This window comes from Doryrhamphus excisus, chromosome 1 (genome assembly GCF_030265055.1).
Source record: "Doryrhamphus excisus isolate RoL2022-K1 chromosome 1, RoL_Dexc_1.0, whole genome shotgun sequence".
In the NCBI taxonomy this organism is placed as follows: Eukaryota; Metazoa; Chordata; class Actinopteri; order Syngnathiformes; family Syngnathidae; genus Doryrhamphus; species Doryrhamphus excisus.
The window spans coordinates 25623206-25650171 of NC_080466.1; the positions used below are offsets into that span (position 1 = coordinate 25623206).

At 45.5% G+C, this 26966-nt stretch overlaps 4 protein-coding genes across 13 annotated transcripts in view; all 4 read left to right on the top strand.

The window, feature by feature from the left end:
* The first annotated feature begins 349 nt into the window (after window positions 1–349).
* On the top strand, window positions 350–5380 carry LOC131129821 (uncharacterized). Of its 4 annotated transcripts, none has more exons than XM_058073722.1 (6): window positions 350–834; window positions 2114–2761; window positions 2824–2901; window positions 4750–4932; window positions 5037–5099; window positions 5206–5380. In XM_058073722.1, the coding sequence occupies exons 1-4, from the start codon at window positions 783–785 to the stop codon at window positions 4839–4841; spliced, it is 870 nt and encodes a 289-aa protein (XP_057929705.1). In that variant the 5' UTR covers window positions 350–782; the 3' UTR covers window positions 4842–4932; window positions 5037–5099; window positions 5206–5380. The 4 variants fall into 4 exon arrangements, with proteins under 4 accessions (XP_057929705.1, XP_057929712.1, XP_057929721.1 ...); XM_058073729.1 differs by having other exon boundaries at window positions 4906–4932; XM_058073738.1 differs by having other exon boundaries at window positions 2114–2428; window positions 2498–2761; window positions 4750–5099.
* A 3322-nt stretch (window positions 5381–8702) lies between these two features.
* btbd9 (BTB (POZ) domain containing 9) lies at window positions 8703–16303 on the top strand. 2 transcript variants are annotated; one of them, XM_058065395.1, is made up of 11 exons: window positions 8703–8885; window positions 9194–9387; window positions 10139–10502; window positions 11859–12126; window positions 12212–12431; window positions 12591–12710; window positions 12794–12903; window positions 12979–13168; window positions 13241–13348; window positions 14114–14192; window positions 14723–16303. In XM_058065395.1, the coding sequence occupies exons 2-11, from the start codon at window positions 9203–9205 to the stop codon at window positions 14906–14908; spliced, it is 1830 nt and encodes a 609-aa protein (XP_057921378.1). In that variant the 5' UTR covers window positions 8703–8885; window positions 9194–9202; the 3' UTR covers window positions 14909–16303. The 2 variants fall into 2 exon arrangements, with proteins under 2 accessions (XP_057921378.1, XP_057921377.1); XM_058065394.1 differs by having other exon boundaries at window positions 8704–8885; window positions 9191–9387; window positions 14723–16301.
* A 445-nt stretch (window positions 16304–16748) lies between these two features.
* On the top strand, window positions 16749–22444 carry zfand3 (zinc finger, AN1-type domain 3). The gene is made up of 6 exons (XM_058065401.1): window positions 16749–17226; window positions 19517–19557; window positions 20047–20301; window positions 20374–20439; window positions 20518–20682; window positions 20766–22444. Exons 1-6 carry the CDS (start codon window positions 17159–17161, stop codon window positions 20918–20920), a joined length of 750 nt encoding a protein of 249 aa, XP_057921384.1. The 5' UTR covers window positions 16749–17158; the 3' UTR covers window positions 20921–22444.
* Window positions 22445–23149: 705 nt separating this feature from the next.
* The window catches only part of galnt14 (UDP-N-acetyl-alpha-D-galactosamine:polypeptide N-acetylgalactosaminyltransferase 14 (GalNAc-T14)), a 45315-nt gene continuing 41498 nt past the window's right edge, over window positions 23150–26966 (top strand). For 2 of the 6 annotated variants that reach the window (XR_009128636.1, XM_058065397.1), the window contains exon 1: window positions 23150–23530. Coding sequence is in view for 4 of the 6 variants with exons in the window: in XM_058065397.1 (XP_057921380.1) it covers window positions 23351–23530 (180 nt within the window). In the remaining 2 variants the exon portion in view is untranslated. The remainder of the gene's footprint in view (window positions 23531–26966) is intronic. The other 4 variants (XM_058065400.1, XM_058065399.1, XR_009128638.1 and 1 more) reach the window with 4 other exon arrangements.

Sequence of the window (26966 nt, forward strand, 5' to 3'; positions counted from 1 at the left end):
GTTTTTTTTATTAAAAAAGCTCAGCATGCAAATAGTTTTTTCCTCCAAGTTTAAACATTTCAAAAGATTAATAATCAAGGTTTAATCACGTGGTTTCTACATACTGTACCTCATCAAATATACTGGATTAGACAGTGCTGGGTTCGTGATCTTGAATGGAAGCACAAGCCACAAAGTCCATTGGATGGAGATTTTAATTAAATGTTGTTTTAACACTGCTGGAATGCTAAACTACAGTCATAGCACATCAGCTGTAGAGAAGTAGGACAGGAGGAACAGGGACCTTCCCAGAAAGCTGGAAGCACACACGTGTTCACAATGCCTTGCTAAAATGAATGTTCTTCCAATGTCCTGTAAGACAAAGGACTGTGAGGGACACAAGGACAGTGACTGGGGGTCGAGCTGCCAACCTTGCGGTTTCAACTCCAGTTTCACTTTGGGACCTGATGAGTTTATGTCAAGCACAAAGCTGTATAGGACCCATTTAAAGTCTGATAAAGAGGAAATACTTGACCTTGGTCACAGTGTACTTCTGCTTTTTATCTTTATCTGCATGAACACATTCTAGCTTCTGTTAATGCAAACCGCCAACACCGGAAATACAAATGACATGTAACACATGACAATGTTATGGCATCCAACAGAAGAGCTGCATCATAAAAAGTCAAACCAGTTGAAATCAAACCAAAAAACACGCTGAGAAGAAGACACAAGGAAGTGGACGCCACACTGATGCTAGCGACAAGACAACGTAAGACGTGAGAGCGACTGAAAGAGGCCAAATGCTTCCAAACAACTGGAATGGAATCATGAGTGTACTGCTTTATTTTACTGGTAAGAACACACACACACACACACACACACAGGCCTTGGTCAGAATGTATTTATTATATGTATGTGTTATTTTTATTGACTTTCACTTCATCTAAAAAAAATAACATGAAAAAGGGGAACCAAGAACACAGCAAGAAACAAAAGACGTACACAAACAATGTAAGTTGCTCGCCATGTAGTCCAGTAAAGCTTTCCACACATCTTCAAAGTCCTCAGCTCTCCCCCGAGTGACGTAATTCAGTTTTTCCAATATGACATGGTCGTCCTTTCCTTTATTTACTAGATTCATGGTAGGAGTCCAAAGTCAATCAAGGTCAATTTATTCAAAGAAACTGTGAGGTACAGTGGGGGCGTATTTTGCTTCACAAATACTTGTTCTTTGAAATTGGACTGGGCGGCACGGCGGTCGAGTGGTTAGCACACAGACCTTACAGCTAGGAGACCAGGGTTCAATTCCACCCTCGGCCATCTCTGTGTGGAGTTTGCATGTTCTCCCCGTGCATGTGTGGGTTTCCTCCCACATTCCAAAAACATGCTAGGTTAATTGGCCACTCCAAATTGTCCATAGGTATGAATGTGAGTGTGAATGGTTGTTTGTCTATATGTGCCCTGTGATTGGCTGGCCACCAGTCCAGGGTGTACCCCGCCTCGCGCCCCAAGACAGCTGGGAAAAAGCGGTAGAAAATGAATGAATGAGGTACAGTGATTCCCCCAATTTTAGACATGGTCTGGCCCACTCTCTTCCAATATGTTTATAATTTAGGGCGTTATAATAAGCTCATGATTAAATAGATTAAATAGTATGTGATAATAAGATCATCACATGGTTTGTCTGGTATCAGGTCCAGCATCATGCCCCTGCGTGCCAGTATGAGCCCTCGACCTGACACTTGGGGGCATGATACCTGGCCTGATACCAGACAAACCATGTGATAACCTATAAATATACTCTCCTCAAGGTCAGAAGTCCACACTTGTGGCTTATCAGCAGAGGACTCCTCATCCCATGATACCACAGCTGAGTAAACCAACCAAATTTGAGTGGTTAGCATGTTGGCCACACAGTCAGGAGATGAGGAAGACCTGGTTCGATTCCCCCTTTGGGTGTCTCTGTGTGGAGTTTGCATGTTCTCCCCAACAGAGTGACTTGAAGCCTTTTGTTTTTCAGTATGTTTTGGACACCCCAAATCTTAAAAACAACAACATTTTTTGTGCCAATTGAGGGTTTGTGTGTTATGGCTGCCTAATACGCATTATGTTGGCATCATGTGTCTCACAGCAGCAAGAGGTGGCCGTCAGGTGGTCATGGTCAAGGATGGAGATGATGCTACGTTGCCGTGTGAGCACCTGTTGGACAGCCAGGTGTCCTGTGGACTGACGTGGTTGTTAACTGCAGGTTTGAACACGTATGAGGTTATCACCAGTGGTCAGATCTCTTGGATGTTCATGTCTCAGAAGAACAGGCTGAGTGTGATGGCTGATTGTTCTCTGGTCATCAAGAAGGTGACAGCTCAGGATGCTGGTGACTACTTTTGTCGAATTTACCAAGGAAACAGCACAAAAGACAGTTTGGTATCTCTGTATGTGGTCACCTGTGAGTATTCTTCATCATGTGTCCTATTCTTCTTTTTCTTACTGATGAAGTCATCTGCATGCTCCCCAGTGACGGTGAAGAGCATCGGTGAGGAGACAATGATGGCCAGCTGCATCGTGCATTCTCCTGCTCTTTGTCAGCATCAAGTCAAGTGGCTCTTCCATCAAACACGAGTGGACTCAAAGCACCCACACATCAAAACCTTCCATCCGTCCAATTGCAACACCACTGCCTCTTTTCCATCGTTTTTGTCCATCTACTCCACGAAGGAGCTGTTGCAGTGCCAGGTGAAATATTCCTCCACCGAGCTGGTGTTTGACCTCCCGCCCACAGGTAGGTAGGCGCCCCTCAAAGTGACGTGAGCGCCCGTGTGTTCATTCGTGGACTGCCCTCAGAAGGAGACGGAGGGCAGGAGTGTTCCCCTCCGAGAAGAGAAGACACCGAAGAACCTCCTCATCACAACTCTGTCAAAGGTTACATTTCACTGTTTCATGTGAAGCTCTGACCTTCTTCAGGAACGTCAATGTTCTCCTGCTCCTGTCCTGTCTCCTCCTTTGTCTTCCTCATTTTTAATTGTCTTTAATTCTTGGAATACTCCTTTTGTTTTGGTAATATTTTGATGCAAATGAATTGCTGACTCTGGGTCCGAAGATGTGCCATGTGTCATAGAAGGGTGGTTTGGTCTCTCCAATGTAGAGGTCATGGCACTCCTCACTACACTACCCGACACTACACTACACTACACTACACTACACGACACTACACTACATGACACTACACCACACTACACTACACCACACTACATGACACTACACTACACTACATGACACTACATGACACTACACCACACTACACCACACTACACTACATGACACTACACTACACTACACCACACTAAACTACCCTACACTACATGACACTACACTACACTACCCTACATGATACTACACTACACTACATGACACGACACTACACTACACTACACTATACTACATTACACTACACTACACGACACTACACTACACTACACTACACTACACTACATTACACTACCCTACCCTACACTACACTACATGACACTACACTACACTACACTACCCTACATAACACTACACTACATGACACTACACTACACTACCCTACATGACACTACACTACACTACATGACACGACACGACACTACACTACACTACACTACACTACACTACACTACACTACACGACACTACACTACACTACACTACACTACACGACACTACACTACACTACATGACACTACACTACACTACATGACACTACGCTACACTACGCTACACTACGCTACACTACACTACACTACACTACACTACCCTACCCTACATGACACTACACTACACTACATGACACTACGCTACACTACACTACATTACACTACCCTACATGACACTACACTACACTACATGACACTACGCTACACTACATGACACTACGCTACACTACATTACACTACCCTACACTACACTACATGACACTACACTACACTACCCTACATGACACTACACTACATGACACTATACTACACTACACCACACCACACTACACCACACTACACTACACTACACTACCCTACATAACACTACACTACATGACACTACGCTACACTACGCTACACTACACTACACTACACTACCCTACATGACACTACACTACACTACATGACACTACGCTACACTACACTACACTACATTACACTACCCTACATGACACTACACTACACTACGCTACACTACATGACACTAGGCTACACTACATTACATTACATTACACTACATTACACTACACTACATGACACTACGCTACACTACACTACACTACATTACACTACCCTACATGACACTACACTACACTACATGACACTACGCTACACTACATGACACTACGCTACACTACATTACACTACATTACACTACCCTACACTACACTACATGACACTACACTACACTACACTACCCACCATGACACTACACTACATGACACTACACTACACTACACCACACCACACTACACCACACTACACTACACTACACTACACAGTGCTGCAGAAACATCATTGCTGAGGTTCTTTTTCAGGATTTTGTCCCTGGAAGGAAGCCGCTGTTGTGTGAGGGCGACCCCTATGTTGGAGAGACCCTTATATATGTACACGCGTGTCACAAAGAAGGGACATTCCTTGGGGACGATGATGTCTAAATTGTGAATGGGGATGATTGCTGGTGTGAAAAGTGTGAAAGAAGCCATCCTAAAACTTTCGCCTGCAACGTCCTGACATCTCTTCCCCCAAAGATTGTCTCATTGCACGGGCATCATGGCCGCACCAGGCAGGTGCAACAATAACCCTGAGGGACACAGTCCTGTTGCCTCCATATGATTGTTGATGCCGCCTCCTTGTCTGGAACGTGTCATGAAGTCAACATGAGAGTCATGTGTGTGTTTTTCTAGAGGCCTGCAGGGACGTTTCAGGATGCGGTGAGTCTTTGGGTCTTGTGCATGGCAGGAGTAGCGGTTAGTGGTTGTAAAAAGACCAAACTTGTCTGAAGAGGTGAATGCTACGTGTTGTCTTCACCACGCAGGCTGACGCTGACGTATCCTACGCTTCCGTCGGCTACGTCCTGAAGAGCAACCATAAAGCCACAGTAAGGGGCCCTTTTAGTGCAAGGAAAGACTTCCGTACAAACTGTGTTGCTTCTGCGACATGACAAGCGTCTGGCCATTATCCAATTAAAGCTGTTCTCTCGGCAGGTTAGCAGCACCGAGGGTGGAAGTGAAGGTGACGTAGTGACCCATGTCACTGTGAAAACACCTTCCACCCGAGATGGACCCTCACAGGACGCCGGCGTGGTCTACGCTAGTGTTGTATGTCGTCAGTGATCATGTTATTGGGAAAATGTTTCATCATTTTTGCACCCATTTATTAAAGTATTTTGCTTCACAAATACTTGTTCTTTGAAATCGGAATGGGCGGCACGTCGGTCGAGTGGTTAGCGCGTAGACCTCACAGCTAGGAGATCAGGGTTCAATTCCACCCTCGGCCATCTCTATGTGGAGTTTGCATGTTCTCCCCGTGCATGCGTGGGTTTTCTCCGGGTACTCCGGTTTCCTCCCACATTCCAAAAACATGCTAGGTTAATTAGCGACTCCAAATTGTCCATAGGTATGAATGTGAGTGTGAATGGTTGTTTGTTTATATGTGCCCCGTGATTGGCTGGCCACCAGTCCAAGGTGTACCCCGCCTCTCCCCTGAAGACAGCTGGGATAGGCTCCAGCACCCCCGCGACCCTCGTGAGGAAAAAGCGGTAAAAAACGAATGAATGAATGAATGAAATCGGAATGATGTAATTATATTCGGGAGGTTACATTGGCTTTTTGCATCCGCCATGCAAATGACACACTTGCCTCCTGCTCCTGTGCTGTTCTCAAGGCGGCTTCGCTTCTCGTTGTTGTTGAGGTGCTGGTCAGGTGCAGGAGAAACCTGATGAAATTCAGATGAAATTCAACAACAAAAAGTTAGGACACCCCTGCATGAGACAAACATGGCTACCTGAGGCTAACGTCTTGTTTGTTGTCTTTTTATTGAGCTAGACCAGGGGTGGGCAAACTACGGCCCGGGGGCCACATCCGGCCCGCCAAGTGTTTGAATATGGCCCGCCCGTTCTTTCCAAAGTATTTCATTTAAAGTCAACATACAAGCTGGCATCATGGCTTGAGACGACATTTTCATGGTTTGGCGGTTTTATCAATTTCGTTATTTGATGCGGTCTGTTGTTTACAAAGTGAAAAAAGGGACACAAGCACATAATAATAATAATAATAATAATAATAATAATATTAAATAATAAACTTATTCTTATTATTATAAATTTATAACGCACTTTACATCAAATAAATGATCTTAAAGTGCACATATAGCAGATTGCATAACACTTTTACAGATACAATAATTTTGTTATTTGATGTGGTCTGTTATTTACAAAGTGCTCCTGATAAAAGGGACACAGGCACATAATAATAATAATAACAAATAATATAAAATAATACTAAATTTATTCTTCTTATTATACATTTATAAAGCACTTTACATCATAATAATAATAAAAAATAATATAAAATAATAATAACAAATAATATCAAATAATAATACATTTATTCTAATTATTATAAATTTATAACGTACTTTACATCAAATAAATGATCTTAAAGTGCACATATAGCAGATTGCATAACACTTTTACAGATAGAATAATTTTGTTATTTGATGTGGTCTGTTGTTTACAAAGTGCTCCTGAAAAAAGGGACACAGGCACATAATAATAATAATAATAATAACAAATAATATCAATATAAATAATAATACATTTATTATTATCAATTTATAACGCACTTTACATCAAATAAATGATCTCAAAGTGCCCATAAAGCAGATTGCATGACACTTTTACAGATACAATCATTCCAGCTGGACTGTTTCATGTAAAATATCGAGTCTGCCCCCCCGTCAATTTTGTTTAATCAATGCGGCCCGCCAGTCAAAAAGTTTGCCCACCCCTGAGCTAGACAGACACTGACTTGGTGAGTATTACGTTATTATGATTCTTTATAAAGAGCGATTTAGCCGGGGGTGGGCAAAATGTGGGCTGGGGTCCATTTGAGACACATTGATGTTTTGTAATTGGCACACAGCACATTCTAACAAACAAACATTTAATAGAAGAATATGCCCAGGAAGGAAGTTCCAGGAATGCTTCAAATATTGTAAGTATTCCATGTTATCATGAATGGTAATGGTAATGGTTTTATTTCATTTGAACATGCATCAGATTACAATTGAGTGCATCCCATAATCAGTTCCCAGTTCCACATGTCCAAAAGGAGTAGGAAGAAGCAAAGCTTATTAAATCCTACCCCTCCATCTGGTACTTTTACAATCACTAACTGTTACATTTGTTCACTTCCTGCTTTCCATAATACGGTTTAAGGTTTTTTTTTTGTTTGTTTTTTGTAAATAATGTACCTCGTACGGAAGTATGAGGTGATATGAGCATCCAATGCCATAATGGGTACCATAGTGCGTGTCAATATAGTGATATATATAGCACATCATGACTGGTTCAAGACTCTTCATCCTTGTATTTAGCAAACATCAACTGCTTGTATTGTTTCTTGAATTGGCTCATCGTTGTGCATTGTTTGATTTCCTTACTCAATCCATTCCATAGTTTGATTCCACATACTGAAATGCTATGGCTAGCATAACGTAGTCCTAGCATAGAAGTGTTTCAAATGTACTTCTTCCCTGAGATCATATTTCTCCTCTCTTGTAGAGAAGTATTGGATGACATTTTTAGCTAATTGCTTATTTTTAGCCTTATGCATTATTTTAGCTGTTTGAAGATGAACTATATCAGCAAGTTGAAGTATTTGTGATTTGAGAAATAAGGAGTTAGTATGTTCTTTGTAGGCGGCATTATGAATTATCCTTACTGACCTTTTTTGCAGTACATGTAGCGAGTGAAGATTGCTTTTATAGTTATTAGCCCATATTTCCACACAATAAGTAAGATATGGTAGAACCAGAGAGCAATAAAGAGTGTGGAGTGATTTCTGATTGAGAACAAATATTGAAATATTTCTGGCCACATTATGTTGTATATTTGTAATATGAGGTTTCCAGCTCATATTTTCATCTATTGTGATCCCCAGAAATGTATTTTCCTTCACCCTTTCAATGTCTACATCATCTATTTGTATTTGCTGGTATGTGTCCTTTCTGCTGTTAGCAAACAGCATGATTTTAGTTTTACTTAGGTTCAAGGACAATCTATTATCATCAAACCATCTTTTTAGTGTGACCATTTCTTCTCTGACCTTTCTAATGATTTGGTCTGTACTGCCTCCAGAACAAAAGGCAGTGGTATCATCCGCAAATAATACCAGATTTAAGTCTTTCGTAACTTTTCGTATCATTGATGTACAAGTTGAACAGTTTTGGCCCCAGTATTGACCCCTGGGGAACTGAGGGCACGTAATATATGAACTTGCAGATGTGTATGAATGTATGTGTTATTGCATGGTCACAGCATGTATATAGAACAAGACAAAAACATGTTTATGATGTGTTTATGGCTTACATAATGATTGAGTATAACAGGTAAAAGTCCCCCAAAAGTCGATGCACACTCCCGGTCAGAGGGTGGCGGTATTGCACACCAAAAGTCGTATGCCAACCGCCAATTAAAAGAAATTAAAAGAAGAACAAGAATCGGAAGTAGGTTCCCATGGCCCAGTATTGCTTTCCGCTGTGATGTGGGGCAAATCAAAACATATTTGGGATATTTTCTTTTAAACTCATAGTACAGCAAGTCGCTTTTCGATACATTGGAGGCGTGTTTGAAGAATCCACCAGTTTGTTTGCGAGCTGCTGGGTAAGTCAAAGCGCAGAATGGGCTTTAAAGGATGTTAGCTTCTCTCGTCTCTTCTTCTGGTGTCAAATGTCTTGTCATAACAAGACTCGCAACATTGTGGTTGATAAACGGCTTCTTACGCACCATAACGGACATGGAATATTACACTAGGAAGCACCCGGGTGTCGTTTATGGTGCGGAGAGCTGCGCTTTTAAACTCGCCGAACGATGCAGCAGCTTTCTTGTTAGCATGTAGCCTAGCTGTTAGCCGTTGACGTGTGTGTGTGTGTGTGTGTGTGTGTGTGTGTGTGTGTGTGAAACCCTAGCAGGCGGCCAACATGAGTAACAGCCACCCTCTGCGGCCGCTGGCCTCCGTGTCGGAGATCGACCACATCCACTTGCTGTCGGAGCAGCTGGGAGCTCTGGCGCTGGGCGAGCAGTACAGCGATGTCACCTTCATCGTGGAGGGGAAGCGCTTCCCCGCTCACAACGTCATCCTGGCCGCCCGCTGCCACTACTTCAGGTGCTCACCCGACATCCGGTCACCAACCCTCACCCACTTTTCATTCATACATGATGTTGACAACATAGAACAGTAGTCATTAGTTGTATTGATCAGTGACATGCTGTGAGGTTCATGGCTGGTTAGACCTTTTTTTGGAGATTTACAGTTTTTGCAACTCAAAATATTATCTTATTCCCTTTAAAAAAAATTGGGGTTTGGATGGTGTCATGTGATCAGTTGTTGTCGGTACCGCCTCAGAGAAGGGGGACAAATAAGCGCATTTGTAGCTACAAGTCATGTAAAATCAGAGCAACAACGTATGGAAATTGTTCAACTAGGTACCCTTCAGGAAACTATACTAAGTTTCCTCATAACGGCAGATGCTCTCATTGAGGGGAGCCGAGTAAACGCGCTCCATTGTTGGACCTGAAAAATGTCAAATGCAGCCGCCAGGAAGGATGTCCAGCGATGTTCCACAACAAGGCTTGGAAGTCCCACCGTCTGCTCACACAAAGTGATGCAAACTGCCTCTAGGTCACATGGTTGAAACCCAGCAGGTGTGTGAGGGACAGGAAGTGGTGCAGACGTCGTGTGTTAATGTACTATTGTGCTGACGCAGCAAGAAGTTCAAAGCTGAGTTATGAAAAGCAATGATGTCGAACATCATAGGATCATAGTATTTAAAGCACAAGTAGGCTCTGTGATGAGGACGTATTTGTGGCAGCACAGAAAATGACTTATGACGACAACAAACATGTTCTTCCTTCAGGGCCCTCTTGTACGGCGGAATGAAAGAGTCGCAGCCGCAGGCGGAGATTTGTCTGGAGGAGACGCAGGCGGAGGCTTTCTCCATGCTGCTACACTACCTATACACGGGCCGCGCCAGCCTCAGCTCGGCCCGTGAAGAGGTGCTGCTCGATTTCCTCGGCCTGGCTCACCGCTACGGCCTGCAGCCGCTAGAGGACTCCATCTCCGACTTCCTCCGCACCATCCTGCACAACAACAACGTGTGCCTGGTGTTTGACGTGGCCAGCCTGTACTCTCTCAGCACGCTCAGCGCCGCCTGCTGCGCCTACATGGACAAACATGCGCCAGAAGTGCTGAACTCGGACGGCTTCCTGACGCTATCAAAGGTCAGCGGTGACATTGTGGGAAAGATACTTGGTGGTCACAGCTTTAGGTACACTTGCGTTAACTAATGAGAAGACAAACATCATTGTTTTCAGGTTTGGTCATATGTCAGAATATATTTTATAATTATATATATATATATATATATATATATATATTACTGTATTATTAAATATTCATTTAACAATGCAGTAATATCTTGGTTATGGCAGTTTAAATTGATTTCAGACCTGACTCCGATCAATTAATTTCCATGGAGTAGGATTCTTTATTTATAGATGGAATGCTCTCGTAGTTTGAGAATGGAAAATCTCTTTGACCTTCTGAAATACTTTTTTTAATATTATTAGACGGGCATCGCTGTGTGGAGTTTGCATGTTCTCCCCGGTTTTCTCCAGGTTCTCTGGTTTCCTCCCACATTCCAAAAACATGCTAGGTTAATTGGTGACTCCAAATTGTCCATAGGTATGAATGTGGGTGGGAATGGTTGTTTGTCTATATGTGCCCTGTGATTGGCTGGCCACCAGTCCAGGGTTAATTGGTGACTCCAAATTGTCCATAGGTATGAATGTGGGTGGGAATGGTTGTTTGTCTATATGTGCCCTGTGATTGGCTGGCCACCAGTCCAGGGTGTACCCCGCCTGTTGCCCGAAGACAGCTGGGATAGTCTCCAGCACCCCCGGTACCCCTGTAGACATGAAATAACACCCCTAAAGTCAGCATTACACTCGTAATACCCAATATAGTAGACAAGAAATAGTAGGAGAGAGAATACGACATCAGACACACGACTCACGCTTGTGTGTGTTGCAATAAATGACTTGCAGAAAGTGTGGACAGGAAGTGACGTTGGGGGTTCATAGTTGAGTTTGAGCAAAAGTAGCCCACATTTTTATTTATTTCCTTGAAAATACTTAACATTACCCCGCCTCTCGCCCGAAGGCAGCTGGGATAGGCTCCAGCACGCCCCGCGACCCTCGTGAGGAATAAGCGGTAGAAAATGAATGAATACTTAACATTGAATAGACTGTGTTCCAACCATGCAACAGCTGGATTTAGTAAAATTCTGCGAAATGTGAATCGGCGAGGGATGACTACATGATGATTACAAATTTCCCCACTGAGGGACGAATAAAGGCATATCTTAATCTTAATCTTAATATCAAAATGTGTCATTTTGCCGACCTTATATGGCTACACGAAAGCATCAAAGTATTAGAGCTGAAGTGTTAAAATGAATGCCTAAATGACAATTTAAATCCAAAGAGAGCGTCTCATAGCGTACCTAATGAAGTGACACCGTTTGACTGACATGGCAGCAGGTGCATGTCTAAAGAAATGTGGTGTTGCATCCACAGACTGCTTTGTTGACGGTGGTCCGCCGTGACTCATTTGCCGCCAGCGAGAGGGAGATCTTTCAGGCCTTGTGCCGTTGGTGCCGGCAGTACGGCGAAGGCCCCGAGACTCAAGAAGTGATGTCGGCGGTGCGTCTGCCGCTCATGACGCTGACAGAGATGCTCAACGTCGTCCGACCGTCGGGCCTCCTCAGCCCAGACGACCTGCTGGACGCCATCAAGCTGCGCTCCGAGAGCCGGAACATGGACCTGAACTTCCGTGGCATGCTAAGTCTGTGTTTTTCATAAAGCGTCAGTCATCCGATGGTGTGACTGTGCACCCCCCTGGCGCTCATACCACCCTTCTTGGCTTTCAGTACCGGAGGAGAACATCGCCACCATGAAGCACGGAGCTCAGGTGGTGAAAGGTGAGCTGAAGTCAGCTCTGCTGGATGGGGACACTCAGAACTACGACCTGGACCACGGGTTCTCCAGGCACCCCATTGAGGAGGACGGCCGGGCCGGGATCCAGGTGAAACTGGGCCAGCCGTCCATCATCAACCACGTCCGTCTGCTGCTGTGGGACAGAGACAGTCGGTAAAGAGGCCTTACAGATGACTTTGCCGCTTCTGTCTGGAGGTTCTCCTGGCGTTTGGATTTGTCCGTGCCCCCCAACACGTGTTCCACCATCAGTGCTAAATGCTAACTGTAGAACCCTGCAGTGATGGTGAGATTTGATTTCGATCCTCTTCCCAGGTCATATTCCTACTACATTGAGGTGTCCATGGATGAGCTGGACTGGGTGCGGGTCGTGGACCATTCCAAGTACCTGTGCCGCTCCTGGCAGAATCTCTTCTTCACGCCTCGAGTTTGCAGGTCAGTCCGCATCGGTTCTTTGCGCTGAGTCGTGTTTGGGAAAGCGTGACATTGGAGCGTGTTGCGTGACGTGTGCACCTCAGGTACGTGCGCATTGTGGGAACACACAACACGGTCAACAAAGTCTTCCATCTTGTGGCCTTTGAATGTATGTTCACCAACCGCTCCTTCACGCTGGAGCAAGGACTTCTGGGTAAGTTGCAGGAAGAGCTCCCACACGGGTGGGATTGCAGCCCAGCAGCTGAGGTCTAATGTGCGACATCCGCAGTGCCCGGTGAGAACGTGGCCACTGTAGCGGCGTGTGCCAGTGTGATCGAGGGGGTCAGCCGCAGCAGGAACGCCTTGCTCAACGGCGACACCCGCAACTACGACTGGGACTCGGGCTACACGTGCCATCAGTTGGGCTCGGGCGCTATCGTCATCCAGCTGGCTCAGCCCTTCTCCATTGGATCCTTGAGGTGGGTCGGCTTTTTGCCTGCTTTCCCCGTCAAGTTACTCGTCCTGTAGCGGTCGTGTGACTTCCTGTCCAGGCTGCTGCTGTGGGACTGTGATGAGCGCTCCTACAGTTACTACATCGAGGTGTCCACCAACCAGCAGCAGTGGACAAAGGTGGTGGACCGCACACGTGTGGCGTGTCGGTGAGCATCATCTTGAAATAATGAATGGAGTAAAGTACATTGAAGGGCCCCCTCATCAGCTTTGCTTGTTCATGTATTGTTTGGAATTATGTTGTTCGATTTTTGAAAGCCAACGGGAAATTGGCACAAATAGCGATCCATTTTCTATTCCGCTTACGGTCGGGGGAATATGCTGGAGCCTATCCCAGCTGACTCCGACGAGTGGCTGGGTACACCCTGGACTGGTGGCCAGCCAATCCCAGGGCACATATAGACAAACATTCCCACCCACATTCATACCTGTGGACAATCTGGAGTGGCCAATGAAGCTAACATGTTTTTGGAATGTGGGAGGAAACCGGAGTATCCGGAGAAAACTCGGGTCTTACTGATTTTCTGACTCTGCTAATCACTCGGCCTCTGGTAGGTACAGGATATGTATCTATATTCAACCTAAGTATATATGTATCTATATTCAACCCAAGTATATCATGATATGAGTTGTTTTGTTGACTATCTACCTTGAAAAGCCTGTGTCACACCAACGACGCCATTTTCGAAATGAGGCTGAACTGCAAGGTAATTGGTCACGGGTGGCGCCATGAGCTATAAATGTAATGTTTGCTTTCAAATCTCTAACAATGTAGAAGATAATTCCAAACAATAGAGTCTATAACAGGCTTAAGCGAAGCTGATGAATGGCCTCACTGGACACTTGAAGCACATTTCTGTCTATCTCATCAAACAATACATCCTGCTTGTTTGTGTGACTTTCACGTGTCTCAGCTCATGGCAGACGCTCAAGTTTGACAAGCAGCCGGCGTCCTTCGTCCGCATCGTGGGGACTCACAACACTGCTAACGAGGTGAGAACATGCGGGAGTACGCTTCTGCCTCTTTGCCACAGCCCCCTCCTTCATCTAATACAAGTACTTTTAGTGTCATATTATTATCAGACCTGCCAACATCTACACGTTTCTCATACTCGCATGTATTCGCTTGTATGCGTCGTAGAGAATTATTTTATGTGGCTATACGACAAAACAAAAAGGCTGAAATGTTTATCAATAACTAATAGCACAAAGCTTAGTCTTAAAATATGTAGTATTTATGTTTACTTATTTTTTTCTGATTATATCTACATCGAAAGTGACTGTAGGGGTGTTATATCATGTCTAGATGGTGTTAGTGATGTTAAAAACTGAATTTACAAGATTATAAAGAAGTTGTTTACGCCATAATTACCCAAATATTCCATTAATGAACGTTAAGGAATCCTATGTTGTTGTGGTCAGGAACCAATTAACAGTGATAAATGAGGGACGACTGTATTCACTCCAAGCCAGTTGGGGGCAGCATAGTATGGCTATTGACTCTCCTCCTCCTCCTCTTGCAGGTCTTCCACTGTGTCCACTTTGAGTGTCCAGCCCAGTTGGACACAGACGTCAAAGAAGGCAGCCCGAGCCAGGACGCTTCGGATTCCGCCACTTCCTCGCAGCCGCCACGACCTCAGCGACCTTCACGCACTCACAGCCTGCTGCCCTCCAACCCGTCTTCATCTTCCTCACAGGCCCATCATTAATAGCACCCCCTGCCTGCCCCACGGGTTTGGAGGGGTGTCTGGAGGACCGCCATTTTGCACAGTCTTCTTCGTCCTCGCTGCTCGACGCTGTCTTCTCGCTGTCATAACTCGTGCTGTTTGTCGTGCGTGTGCCTTGAGACTTGCATGTGTAGCAGCAGCGTTTTAAGACTCCAGTCTTCCCACTCGGTAGCTTCTACGTCCACCGACCGGCTCGTTGAATCCGTTTTTGTGTCTTTGGTACTTTGTAAAAGCGGTGAAACAAGACCAGGCTCACGCTGGATGCTGACAATAAGGACGTGCTTTCCCTGCACCATCCCTTCTTACGTGTCATATTTCCACCAGATACATAATGAATCTATTTTTAAGAGAGCGATTGACCCCATCAGAAAAGCCGGTGGATATTTTTGCATTTCTCAATTCTTCAACTTTTTGCTGAAGCAAAATGTGATGTTTGTGTGCAAACAGCACTTAATTCAATTATGCATTTGCATAAGAAACGAAAGCTGCTGAGCGTTTGTAGTCCTTATCTGGAGACTTCATTTATACCTCGAGAGCAAACTAAAGTGAGATTGACGTGTCATAAGTTAGTATTTCACGCACTTGCATTTCTTAGCACAAGCTGACGAGGAAACCAATTAGTTGACGAAAGTTTGGGCTGAGAGGCTCGGAACAAATTATCGATGCACTCGGGCTGCAGAGAAGCCAAAACAAACCAGCTATTACAGGAGCAGCTGCTATTTGGCACTTTAACAGACTCAAGTCGACAAAAACAAGTTTGCATCTTGGGTCTTCTGACTGAAGTAAAGTACTGGAGCTGATAGGTTCAATGAAGTTCATCTGTCAGGTTTAAGATGTTATTATGCCGTGTGTGTTTTTAAATGAAGCTGCTGCGCTGCGCTTCCTGTCTGTTGCACTTTTGTTTTCTTTGTCCTTTCCTTTGCAACAACACTTGTCAGATTACATTTAACTTTGTACACTTTATTAGTACACCCCATTGGTAGAGTACCATACCCTTTTGTGGGGTCGAGGGGTGTACAGGTAGAATTCTGTTGACAGAGCTTTTCCTCTCCGGTGTTTAACAGTGAAATAATTGCAGCTGTCGCCTTCACTAAATATGAAGAACAAAGTGATTATTCATATAGGTGTCGGGAGTTTGTGATACTGACTAGTCTGATTTAAGTATCCTAGTCTTTTGATGTGTTTGCTTTTCCACTGCCTGTAAAAATGTCCCTCAAAAGTTTGTTTTACCATTCATGAAGTGTGAAATAACATTTATTCCTTCAAATGTCCTTGTCACTGTGGCACAAATAATTGTTAGCATTATTATTCATTTGCAAAATGTTATTTTTACCTTGTGACACCGAATGTGAGCTTCGTTTAGCGCAAAATAAGCGCAGTGTGTGGTAAACACAAAATACGAGATTATAAAGCGCATCGTCGTCCTTTAGTGAATATTGTTTGGGTCTGCAATGTCAGCAACGCCAAATGGTTGATCATCGTGGGACCAGAGGAAGAAGAACCAGGTCTGCCTGCTTGTGCTATTTCAACGAGTACTTAAATTGTGAATGTGACAATGAGACTGCTACAACAAACGGCGACACGGTTCGCCGTAGAAAAGCAAAAAAGTTAAGATTAGTCGTCGGTAACGCCAGCCAGGAGTGGTGACATGACATATTTGTACATATTTGATCATTTAGTTGCTGGGTTCTTGCTTTTGTTGACCAATATTGACATTTGTGGTTTGATGGACGCGTTTCCGGCCCAGTGCGGGCGACACCATCGACGTCTAGATGGGGGTTATTTTGGCACGGTTGGGCCGGCCTGGCTCAGTTTATTTCGCTTTTCTTCTCAAACGCACTCACACGGCTTTAAAGTCTCTTAAGCCTCCTCTTGACCAACCCGACGGACAGCTGGATATTTACATGGTGTGTTTTGGTTCCGCCTAAAAGACCGGGGTGTCCCCCCACCCCCGCATGCCGATTTGGTGTCTCCTAACGTCCACACGTCCAGCTGATTGCTTTGACTACCTTTCAATTATTCCTTTCCAAACTCTACGTTTTCTGGGACTCTACCGACAGTCTTTGTGGTCCGAAGCGACCCACGTTCTCGCGACTCGCTTCACGAATCTCCCGAGGATTGAACACGACGAGGGCATTTTTTCGAGTCCTCGTCGCCTTTTTGGATCGTCGCTCCGCCGAGCGAGCAGGCCGCGGACTCATCCCCAGCCTCGCGTAGCTTCTTGTGGCCGCCATGGGCGACACTAGCGAGAGAAGCAAGCCGCCCAGTCTCCCTCCCCGGTGTCCGTGCGGCTTTTGGGGGTAAGTATTTATTATTTAGCCTTCAAGGGGCAGAGGAGTAGCTGCGTGGAACCTCGATGGAATATTCTGAACGGACTCAACTCGTCCAAAAGCCTATTGTTGTTGTTCTGTTGAGCAGGCCGAGGGTGGGGGGTTGGGAAGTTGCCTGATAAATAACCTCCCTGCTTTCTTAAAAGTGCATAAATGGACACCCTTATCCTACTTGAGGCCTTAAACTCGGTGGCGTTACACGCCGCCGGTCTTTAGGCGTGCAGTGTGTCGTGTTTAAAGACATTTAAGAGGTGACGTTCCCGACGTACAACATGATTTATTGCCAGCAGGTTCCTTTTAAAGCAGACCTGCTACTCTCAATCACCTCCGAGAGAAACACGGCAAACAATGGACACGCGGTTTCCATTGGAAGCTAAGATGTGTGTTGTTTTATTCATTTCGATCGCTTTCTGATGTGTCATGTCACAGAGGTGGATGTATGTTGCATACCGGATGTGATTCACAGCCTGCCCTGCGTCACTCCAAACGGGGAGGAGGAGACACCATTTGATCGTTGAGTCGCTTAAAGCATACAGGAACAGTCATTTGGACCACAAACGGTGAACGCTGATCTGTTAATACAGCGCAGGTTAATACATCACAGCAAACCAACGCAATCCCGGTGATACCGTGCACTCATCGCCCCCTAGTGTCTGTGAGCGGCATTGGAATGACATCACAGCGATTTAAGTGGACGATAAGTACTTTGAATTGTGACACATCGTTGCTGTTTGCCTATCACCTCAATGTTATCAATCTGATATTTAATATTTAATAACTGGAAAAAGGAAACTAGCTAACTCATCCTGGCTGTACAAGACTAAACATGAAGGTGTCTAAAACCTTCATCAGCAGAATGACTGACAAGTCAGTGTGCAAGATGGACTCTAAAAACAGACAAGATATTTTTCTGGAAGTATTATCAATACTGAGCACTTGTATGCTGCCCCCTCGTCCCCCATGTAGTTTTAGAATTGAACCACTAACCCACCTGTCAATGTCAGGTGACACACTCTTACGCTGTGTGTGTGTGCATGTGTGTGTTCGCTTATATCGGACAAAACCAGTGGGAACAATTGAATCCGATATATCCGAGGTTTACTGTACAATGCATTGTATGCTATTCAAATGTTTAGTGTTTCTTCGCAAAGTGGCACCACCAACCACTGCCCTGGCATGCATAGTACTCTTTCTCACACATTTTGACGACATTGTTGTTATTTTTCAAACATGTTATAAGACCATATACAACTTTTTAGGTGGTCTTGTGCGAAGGCATACCCTAGAGCGGCATTCGCTGTTTTAATCATTTGCATGGCTACTTTCAGTATGTTAAATGAAGTGAAGATTCTCATTCCTTGTTTGACTTTGACACTTTTGCCCATTTCCTGGCCCACCATAACCCAGTTTGGGTCCGTACTTTGTCTAAGGACCATGATACTCTTGAGTGGGAAGTCAATGGGAGAGAATGGAGAGACACTACAGTCATTCATGCACGCCTGCAGTACTCCCTCAAAACAGTATCAGGAGGACAAAGAAGTGAAAATGTCCACATTGGCCCCACTTATCTATTTTGTCATGTGACACAAGGTCAAAGGTGTGGGTGGTGAGCAGGTGTGCTACATTTTTTTTGATTGTCCTCAACGCCGGTCACTGCAAGTTCAACATTGCACCTCATGCAAATAACTAATAACTCCAAGGATGTGAATTGTTCCTGCACATAAGGCCAGTGCTTCTCGCCTGGTTTGGCCGTGGGACCCGCCGTCACCCTTCGATGAAAGTGGTGACCCAAATTTCGGGGAATTTTAAGCTCAAACTTCTCAAATGTCTTATTTGGAGGGACAGTTTTCAACATGAGCTGCAGCAGTGGGACGCTGGCTCTCTCTTTATGGCGTGCTGTTCTCCAGCGGATATCTGCAGCTGCGTGTCGGACGGACTACATATAAGTCCCCCCACATGATATTTATTTTCAAAATGTCGATATATCGCTCAGCCTAAATCAGATGCATCAACAAGTAAATGGATCCGTTTTTACCTCCTGTTCCTGTATTAGTCGTACTACGACTACTACTTTGACTAGTACTAGTCATAGTAGTAGTAGATCTTTGAGTCAGAAAGAAGCTGACATGGTCACCTGCCGTTAGCCACTGTAGTAAAGCTCCAATGAGAAGTGTAGGCGTGTAGTTGCAAAGGTTCTACTGCTGCTGTTGTTGTTGTTGACTCGATCCACTTTGATGAATGCAAACTTTTGTCTCTGCAGGTCCAGTAAAACCATGAACCTCTGCTCCAAATGCTTTGCTGGTACGTTCATTCACTTTTTAATATCTCCCTGTGTCATGCATGATCTCCAAAAGTACTGGGAACCGATGCCGATCCAGTCACTCTATTGTGAATGTCCCACACCACCTGTGCAGATCGCCAATCTATGAGCCACGTCTGTGCTTTAATGTCGTCAGCAAACCTAGCTAGAAGGCTATCAGCAAACGTAGCCGTCAGCACACACAAGCGCTCCGCCTGATACATTCACAGCCACACTCTACTTGTAGGTTGCTACAGTATTATAGTAGATACTTATAGCTTCATATATCAAATCAACGATAATGATAATGAAGCAACCCTGACGTTATGTGTGCGCTTGGCATTGGATGTGTGGAGGCAGCTGCATTTGCTGATATTCTTTGGGCATGGTTGCACATATCTGGTAAAAATGTGGATTGGCATGTCCCGACTGTAGATGATTGTGTGGAACCCCCCTAAGTAAGTAAGACACGAGCCTCCTGGTCCCCGCAGACATCCAGAAGAAGCAGCCTGGAGAAGACTGCACCTCCAAGGCCATGCAGAGCAGCGGGAGCAGCCAGACGCCTGTCTTCAGTAGCGAGACCACCGCCATCTCCACCACCATCTCCACCACCATTTCCACCATCGCCAGCAGCAGCAGCAGCAGCAGTCCGTCTATATCTTCAGCATCGTCAACGTCACCACCCAGCCCTGCAGAGCAGCCAGCGGCCGAAGAACCGTCGCCGTTGTTTGCCACCTCCAGGGAGGGTAAGCAGCATCAACAGATGGCGTCGCGACTGTGTTTGATTCCACCCGGCTCATCCTCCCACCCACTTGCAGGTGTGTCGTCCACAGAAACGGCGCAGGGCACACTGTGCACGCCCACAAAGCGTCCTCGAGAGTCAGGTAAAGTCACCTTCTCGACACTGCCGCTAGCTCCGCCTACTCCACCCACTTTTAACCCCTGGCCCCCACTCTTCACAGCCTCAGAGAGCGAGGCCACTCCTGAGAAGCGGCCACGGGCAGAGGGAAAAGACGGCGATGGCGAGGAGGCAGGAGCGACGCCCAAGCAAAAGAAACGCCGGCGCTGCTTCCGCTGCCAAACCAAACTGGAGTTGGTCCAGCAGGAGCTGGGCTCCTGTCGCTGCGGTCAGTAGAGCCACACCCACCACTTCATCTGACCCCCCCCTCCTTCACCTTTGATTGACGCTTCCTGTGTGTGTTTCCGTTAGGATACGTCTTCTGCATGCTGCACCGCCTCCCCGAACAACACGACTGCCTCTTTGACCACCTGGGGCGGGGGCGTGAGGAGGCCGTCCTCAAGATGGTCAAACTGGACCGCAAGGTGGGGCGCTCGTGCCAACGCATCGGGGAGGAGTGCTCCTGATCGGCCACGCCCCTGCTCGCCATCCGGTCCGAGACGAGGCGCTTACCAAGATGGGGAATGGGGGGAGGGGGGTTGAGGAACAATGACCATGGGGGGTTGGGAGGGGGAGGGAAGAGGAGGACCTGAGCTTGATGATTGATTTTCCTGCCGGAGTGTCTGATTGGACTCCTGACGAGGCCGCTCACACTCACACAGCCTTAACCCCGCCCACATCTCCGGAGGAGGCGGATCCACTTGGCCATGTGGTCCTCTTCCCTGCTCGCGCCCCCCCTCCCCACGAGTACAGCAACTTCTGGACATTGAGCTGAACGCTCGTCGTCTTCTGTCGGTCGCGGCCTCCGCCTGGCGACCCGCACCTCAGGTCGACCCCACCTTCCTCTTCCTCTTCTTCACTTTTCTTCCGCCAGCGCTCGGGTCCACGTGCAGGGCTGGACCTTGGGCTCTGATGCTCACGTGGACCGCTGACTCCAGGGAAAACCCAAACCGTGTGTGTGTGTGTGTGTGTGTGTGTGTGTGCACGTGAGTGGGGGTGGGTGTGTGCGCGCGTGTAGCAGACCCTCCTCTTCTTCCCCCCTCTGACGCTCGGTACTGTTGTTCCTCACACTTAGCGGGAAGTACGACTGAATTTTTGTATTCTAATGAAGTTGTTCACCAAAACACCGCCAAGAGTACCTGAAGTAATCACATGACCTGCTACCCTCCTCAAACGCTTCTTTTAATTTATTTCTTATTTTGTGGCTACAATTTGTCATTTTATGTTTGGATTGAGGCCGTTTGTTTGCGACATAATAGAATCTTTTCTCTCGATTGAGGCCGGCGAGGCGTCCGCTGTGAAGCCTGCAGGCTGATCATCGCTTAGCCATAACTCCACCAGTGGATTTCCACAGGAAAAAGACTCCAAGTCCTACAGTGGCGACGTTTGAGCGATATCTGAGATGATATGCAATCCTGTGGTCGGCCTGCATCCTTGCATCAGGCAGGCGGATGTTGCCAACGTCTCCCAATGAAGGTTGAATCTGGCGTCTGCTGCCATCACTGATTCCACCTGTCATGGCGCCACTGCTCGCCTCCAATCCGGAAAAGGCCGTTTCCTAAATTGACGTATCCGTGTCGTATCCTTGCTCTTAATCAGTGACACGTGTGGACTTGGAAGAAGAATTGACAAGTTTGTTCCGGCATTCCGACACGAAAACGAGCATCTTTTCTTTGACTTGTCACCAATGAACAATTGCTAGTCGTTCCTCCGGCCCTAAAAGGGAGAAAACGTCACGGCTCGCTCCTGTGTTTGGAAAGAAAATGATTCTTTTTGAGTGCTAATGAGAAACGGAAGAAAATGAATATCTTTGTGTACCTTTTTAAAGAAAAGAATTATTTAACCTTATATCAGTTTGAGTTACTTACACCCTAGCATAGAGTGGCATATTTAGTTCAATGTATTAAAAAAGAACATAATTTGTCCTGTTTTTTTCCTTTTAATTTTATTGTGTTCCTTTTTCTGCTGAGGAAATAAAAACTGGATTAGAGGATGTTTGTGTGCTTTCTTACCAGTCTCAAGACAAGAAATGAGCTGTAGAAGATACAATCTTTGGTTTATTACTGCCAATCGGTTCCAGACTGGACCGTGATACCGGACTACCAGAGGAGGATCTTTGTATGTGCCTTTGGACTTTCTACATAGCTTACGGTTTTTAAATTATTTAAGCACTCTAGACAAAGTAACACCCCATAGTCACTTTTACACTTATACTACCCAATATCGTAGATGTAGTCTGAGAAAATTAGCCATTTAACACAGACACGTGCTCGTGTGTGTTGCAATAAATGCCTTCCGGGCATTTCAACAGGAAGTGATGTTGGGGGTTCAGGGTGGATTTCTATGTGGTTTACGGCCACAACAGTAGCCTAAATGATGATTAGGAACATTTGTTGTTTAACACTTGGACCAGCAGCAAAGCACACGACCAAGCACAAGATGGAGGATAGCTGTTCGCCTTGCGAACACTAGATGACAGCAGAGGACAGTAAAGTATTCTATCGTAGACTCCAAACGTTCAGCACTTGTAAAGGATGTTTTTGTACCTAATGAAGTGATCCTATGGAGAAGTATTCATAATTCATAATATTTCCTAATATACAGGAGTCAAAAAGACGTATTTCATACATTAAGATGACAGCTTGTATTTTGTCTGACTCCACGCTGCACTCTTGGCAGCATCGGCAGATGGCGCTGTCACGCACGGAAGAACACGCTCACGGAGAGAGAGCCAGGCTGGAGTTGACTCCAACAGACTGGGTGATAGTGAGCAAGTGTCGAGAAGGTAGAATGGAGAACGTAGAGTGAGGAAGTGCAGAATGTGCTCTTGGCTTCTTTCTTGCTCCGCGCCGGCATGGCTCCGTGACAGCGGGCGCCGCCGGCTGCTCTGACCGGAAATGAAGCGTCTCTGTCGGCGGCTGGCGGTGGCCGTGGCGGTGCTCGTGTGGCTCGGAGCGCTAGTCTACCTGCTGGTGCTCAGCCGGAGGAGGCTGCCCGAACTCGGCGTGGCTGCCGGGATGGCCGTCGTTCCTGGTCCTTTCGCCGGTCCCGGTCCTGGTGTCGGGTCCGACAAACAGGTGAGACACACACACCTGTCTCACGCGGACTTTTGTTTTCCCGCCAACTTTCCTGATAGTTTTGTGCTGACTGCGCATGCTCCTACTTTACTTGGTGGGGTAGTGCTACGAGCAGGCACGTGGTGTGCCCACCTGTGCTGTGACGTAGGGAAGGTGAAGACGGCACACTTCCGGTCTTCGCCGATCACGTGATCTTTAACGTCAAGCTCAAACTGCTGCTGCGTTGATTGACAGCTGTCTGCCATACATCCACAGCATGCAGTGTTCTGCTAGCTCTGTGTCAGTGTGTGTGGGATATCTTTCTTTCATTTTGTGGAGTTTCCTTTTTGTTCCCCTTAGGAAATCATGTTTAATCTGTTCCAGGGTCAAACTGGGGCCATCATAAACCCTGTATTCAGTACACAGGCAGTGTTTCAACGTCCTTGATTGAAAACTCCAAACGCTCAGAGGTTGTGGTGTCACTCTCAAATTGTGGAAGGAACGCAGACCATAAGATGACAAAGTGTGACTCCAAAACAAAAACAAATGCGGACTACCTGGCTGTGGCGGCCATGTTTTTTTCATGTACACTTTACATTTCCATGGTGCTGCCGAGTGCAAGATAATCGGCTTCATTTTCCACTCAGAGTGGCGACGACGGCGCTGCAGGATGTCTGTTATACAAATGATCCCCACCCGCAAGCTAATTGTGTCTGGAGGCTAAATTGTATTGATCCCCCCCCCCCCCCCCCCCCCACACACACACACTCAGCCTAACAACAGTGAGGACAGATGTATTAAAAATAGATATCAGTGTGTGTAAACAAACGCTGTTAAAAAGTAATTAAGACAAAAATAGCAACACTCTAATGACATTTAATCGATTACCCAATTCATCAACAACTCAGAAAAATGCAAATTTCCCGATTTCAGCCTTGCAGATTATTATTGTATTTTCTGATGAAATGATCTTTGTGGTTTAGGTAAAACAAACATCATCTTTGATTCCATTCAGAAGACTCGACTATAATGGTAATCCTTATCTGCAGCCATAATCTCATCAATAATCCATTCATTCAAGTTTTACAATATGCAGAGGACCCATAAAAGGGTTAAAAATGGCGCTTTCTCATACCATATACCATACCATATCATATCCCATAATCATATACTATATCATATCATACCATATCATATACTATATCATATCATATACTATATCATATCATATACATACCATATCATGTACCATATCATATACCATATCATATACCATATCCATGTTGTGTACTTCATCCCCGCTACGTCACGGCATAGTAAACAAAGAGGCTTGACTTCAGAAGCGTTTAAGTGCAAGTCGAGAGGAGACTGATGCAAGCTTGTGCGCTGGAACGCAATCCCGTGTCATTCCTTAGCAAATAACCTTTATGATCAAGTCAACGTGCATCAATGAACAGACGCCAGCCCGATCTCGGCGGCAAGACTCTTCATCAGCGCCGCTTTGCAGCCTGACTCGCGCTAAAAGCGACCGCAAACAACATGGACGTGTCTCCTTTGGCACACTTGTGTACTTAAACTTAGGCTTTTGGCTGCAGCATTGCACACTTGTGTACTTACACTTGCTCTTTTGGGTGCACTTAGTATTTGGAGCCTTTGAGTCTTAGTGTCGCTCTACGGTGTACTTAAGTGCACACTCGCCGCTTTACACCTTCCCTTTGGCACTGCGCTGGCATCTTTTTAGTGCACACATGCACACTTACATACTCTCACATAGTATTTTGAGTGCATAAAGGCACACTTGTGTACTTACACCTAGTCCTTTGAGTGCACAAATGCATACTTGGGGGTGTACACTAATATTTTGAGTGCATACATGTACACTTGCATAGTAAAACTCAGTCTTTTGAGTGCACACGTGCAGACTTGTGTGCCTACACTTAGTCTATTGAGTGTATAAGTGCATACTTGGGGATGTACACTTAATATTTTGAGTGCATATACATACTTGCATAGTTAATCTCAGTCTTTTGAGTGCACACGTGCAGACTTGCGTGCCTACACGTAGTCTATTGAGTGTATAAGTGCATACTTGGGGATGTACACTTAATATTTTGAGTGCATGCATGCACACTTGCATAGTTAAACTCAGTCTTTTGAGTGCACACGTGCAGACTTGCGTGCCTACACGTAGTCTATTGAGTGTATAAGTGCATACTTGGGGATGTACACTTAATATTTTGAGTGCATACATGCACACTTGCATAGTTAAACTCAGTCTTTTGAGTGCACACGTGCAGACCTGTGTGCCTACACTTAGTCTATTGAGCGTATAAGTGCATACTTGGGGATGTACATTTAATATTTTGAGTGCATACACTTGCATAGTTAAACTCAGTCTTTTGAGTGCACACGTGCAGACCTGTGTGCCTACACTTAGTCTATTGAGTGTATAAGTGCATACTTGGGGATGTACACTTAATATTATGAGTGCATACACTTGCATAGTTAAACTCAGTGTTTTTGAGTGCACACGTGCAGACTTGCGTGCCTACACTTAGTCTATTGAGTGTATAAGTGCACACTTGTATCCTTACACTTTGTGTATATTGAAGAGTATGGCAAAATGCAGTACACTGTCTGTAACGAGTACTGCACTCAGCACACTCAAAATGGGGAGTGTCCTGCCAACATTTGGATTGGAATATAAAGGACATTTCCAAGAAATAATGGAAATTCCTTAGTCCCTGAGCAAGTGCAAACATGCTGGATGTTTGTGGTGGTACAAATGTATGTGTGGCGGGCCCTCCACAAGTAAATGAATGTAAGGGAAACACTGGTTTGGAGTGCAACAGTGCTGAGTACTCAGCGTAAAAAGTGTCGAGCCGGCCAACAGTTTCTCCTTCTTGATTTCCAACCCACGGCTCGTGAAACCTGGCCACAGCGCAGCCTGCAGGGCTTCCATGGAAGAGCAGCTCAGTGGTCAGCGTTGATCGCCCTTTACAGGCGATGAACCTGAGCGTGTTGACTGGACACTTCATTAGGTACACCATGTCATCAGATCCAGTCGGGAAAGCTTATGTTGACCTTTAGGAGGTATTCAGTCAACGATATGTCCTGATGATGCCGGAAGCTGTTTCCGATATTTTGACCAAATTATTTTTGGGGAGCGTCAAAATATTAGCAACGATTATTTTGCCTTTAAAAGGCCTTTTGTCTCCCATAGAATCTAGTTTAATGAAGTGGTCTTTTACATGCTATTTTCTTGGAATGTATGCAGCGTGTGTGTGTGTGTGTGTGTGTGAGCGTGCGTGTGTGTGTGTGTGTGTGTGCTCCATTGAAATGCAAATGAATATTTCCCCCGTCCTGAAGGCATTAGCCTGCACTCATGTTTACCTCGCGGGACTACTTCCTACAAAGAATGACATGTCCTCTACACACACACACACACACACACACA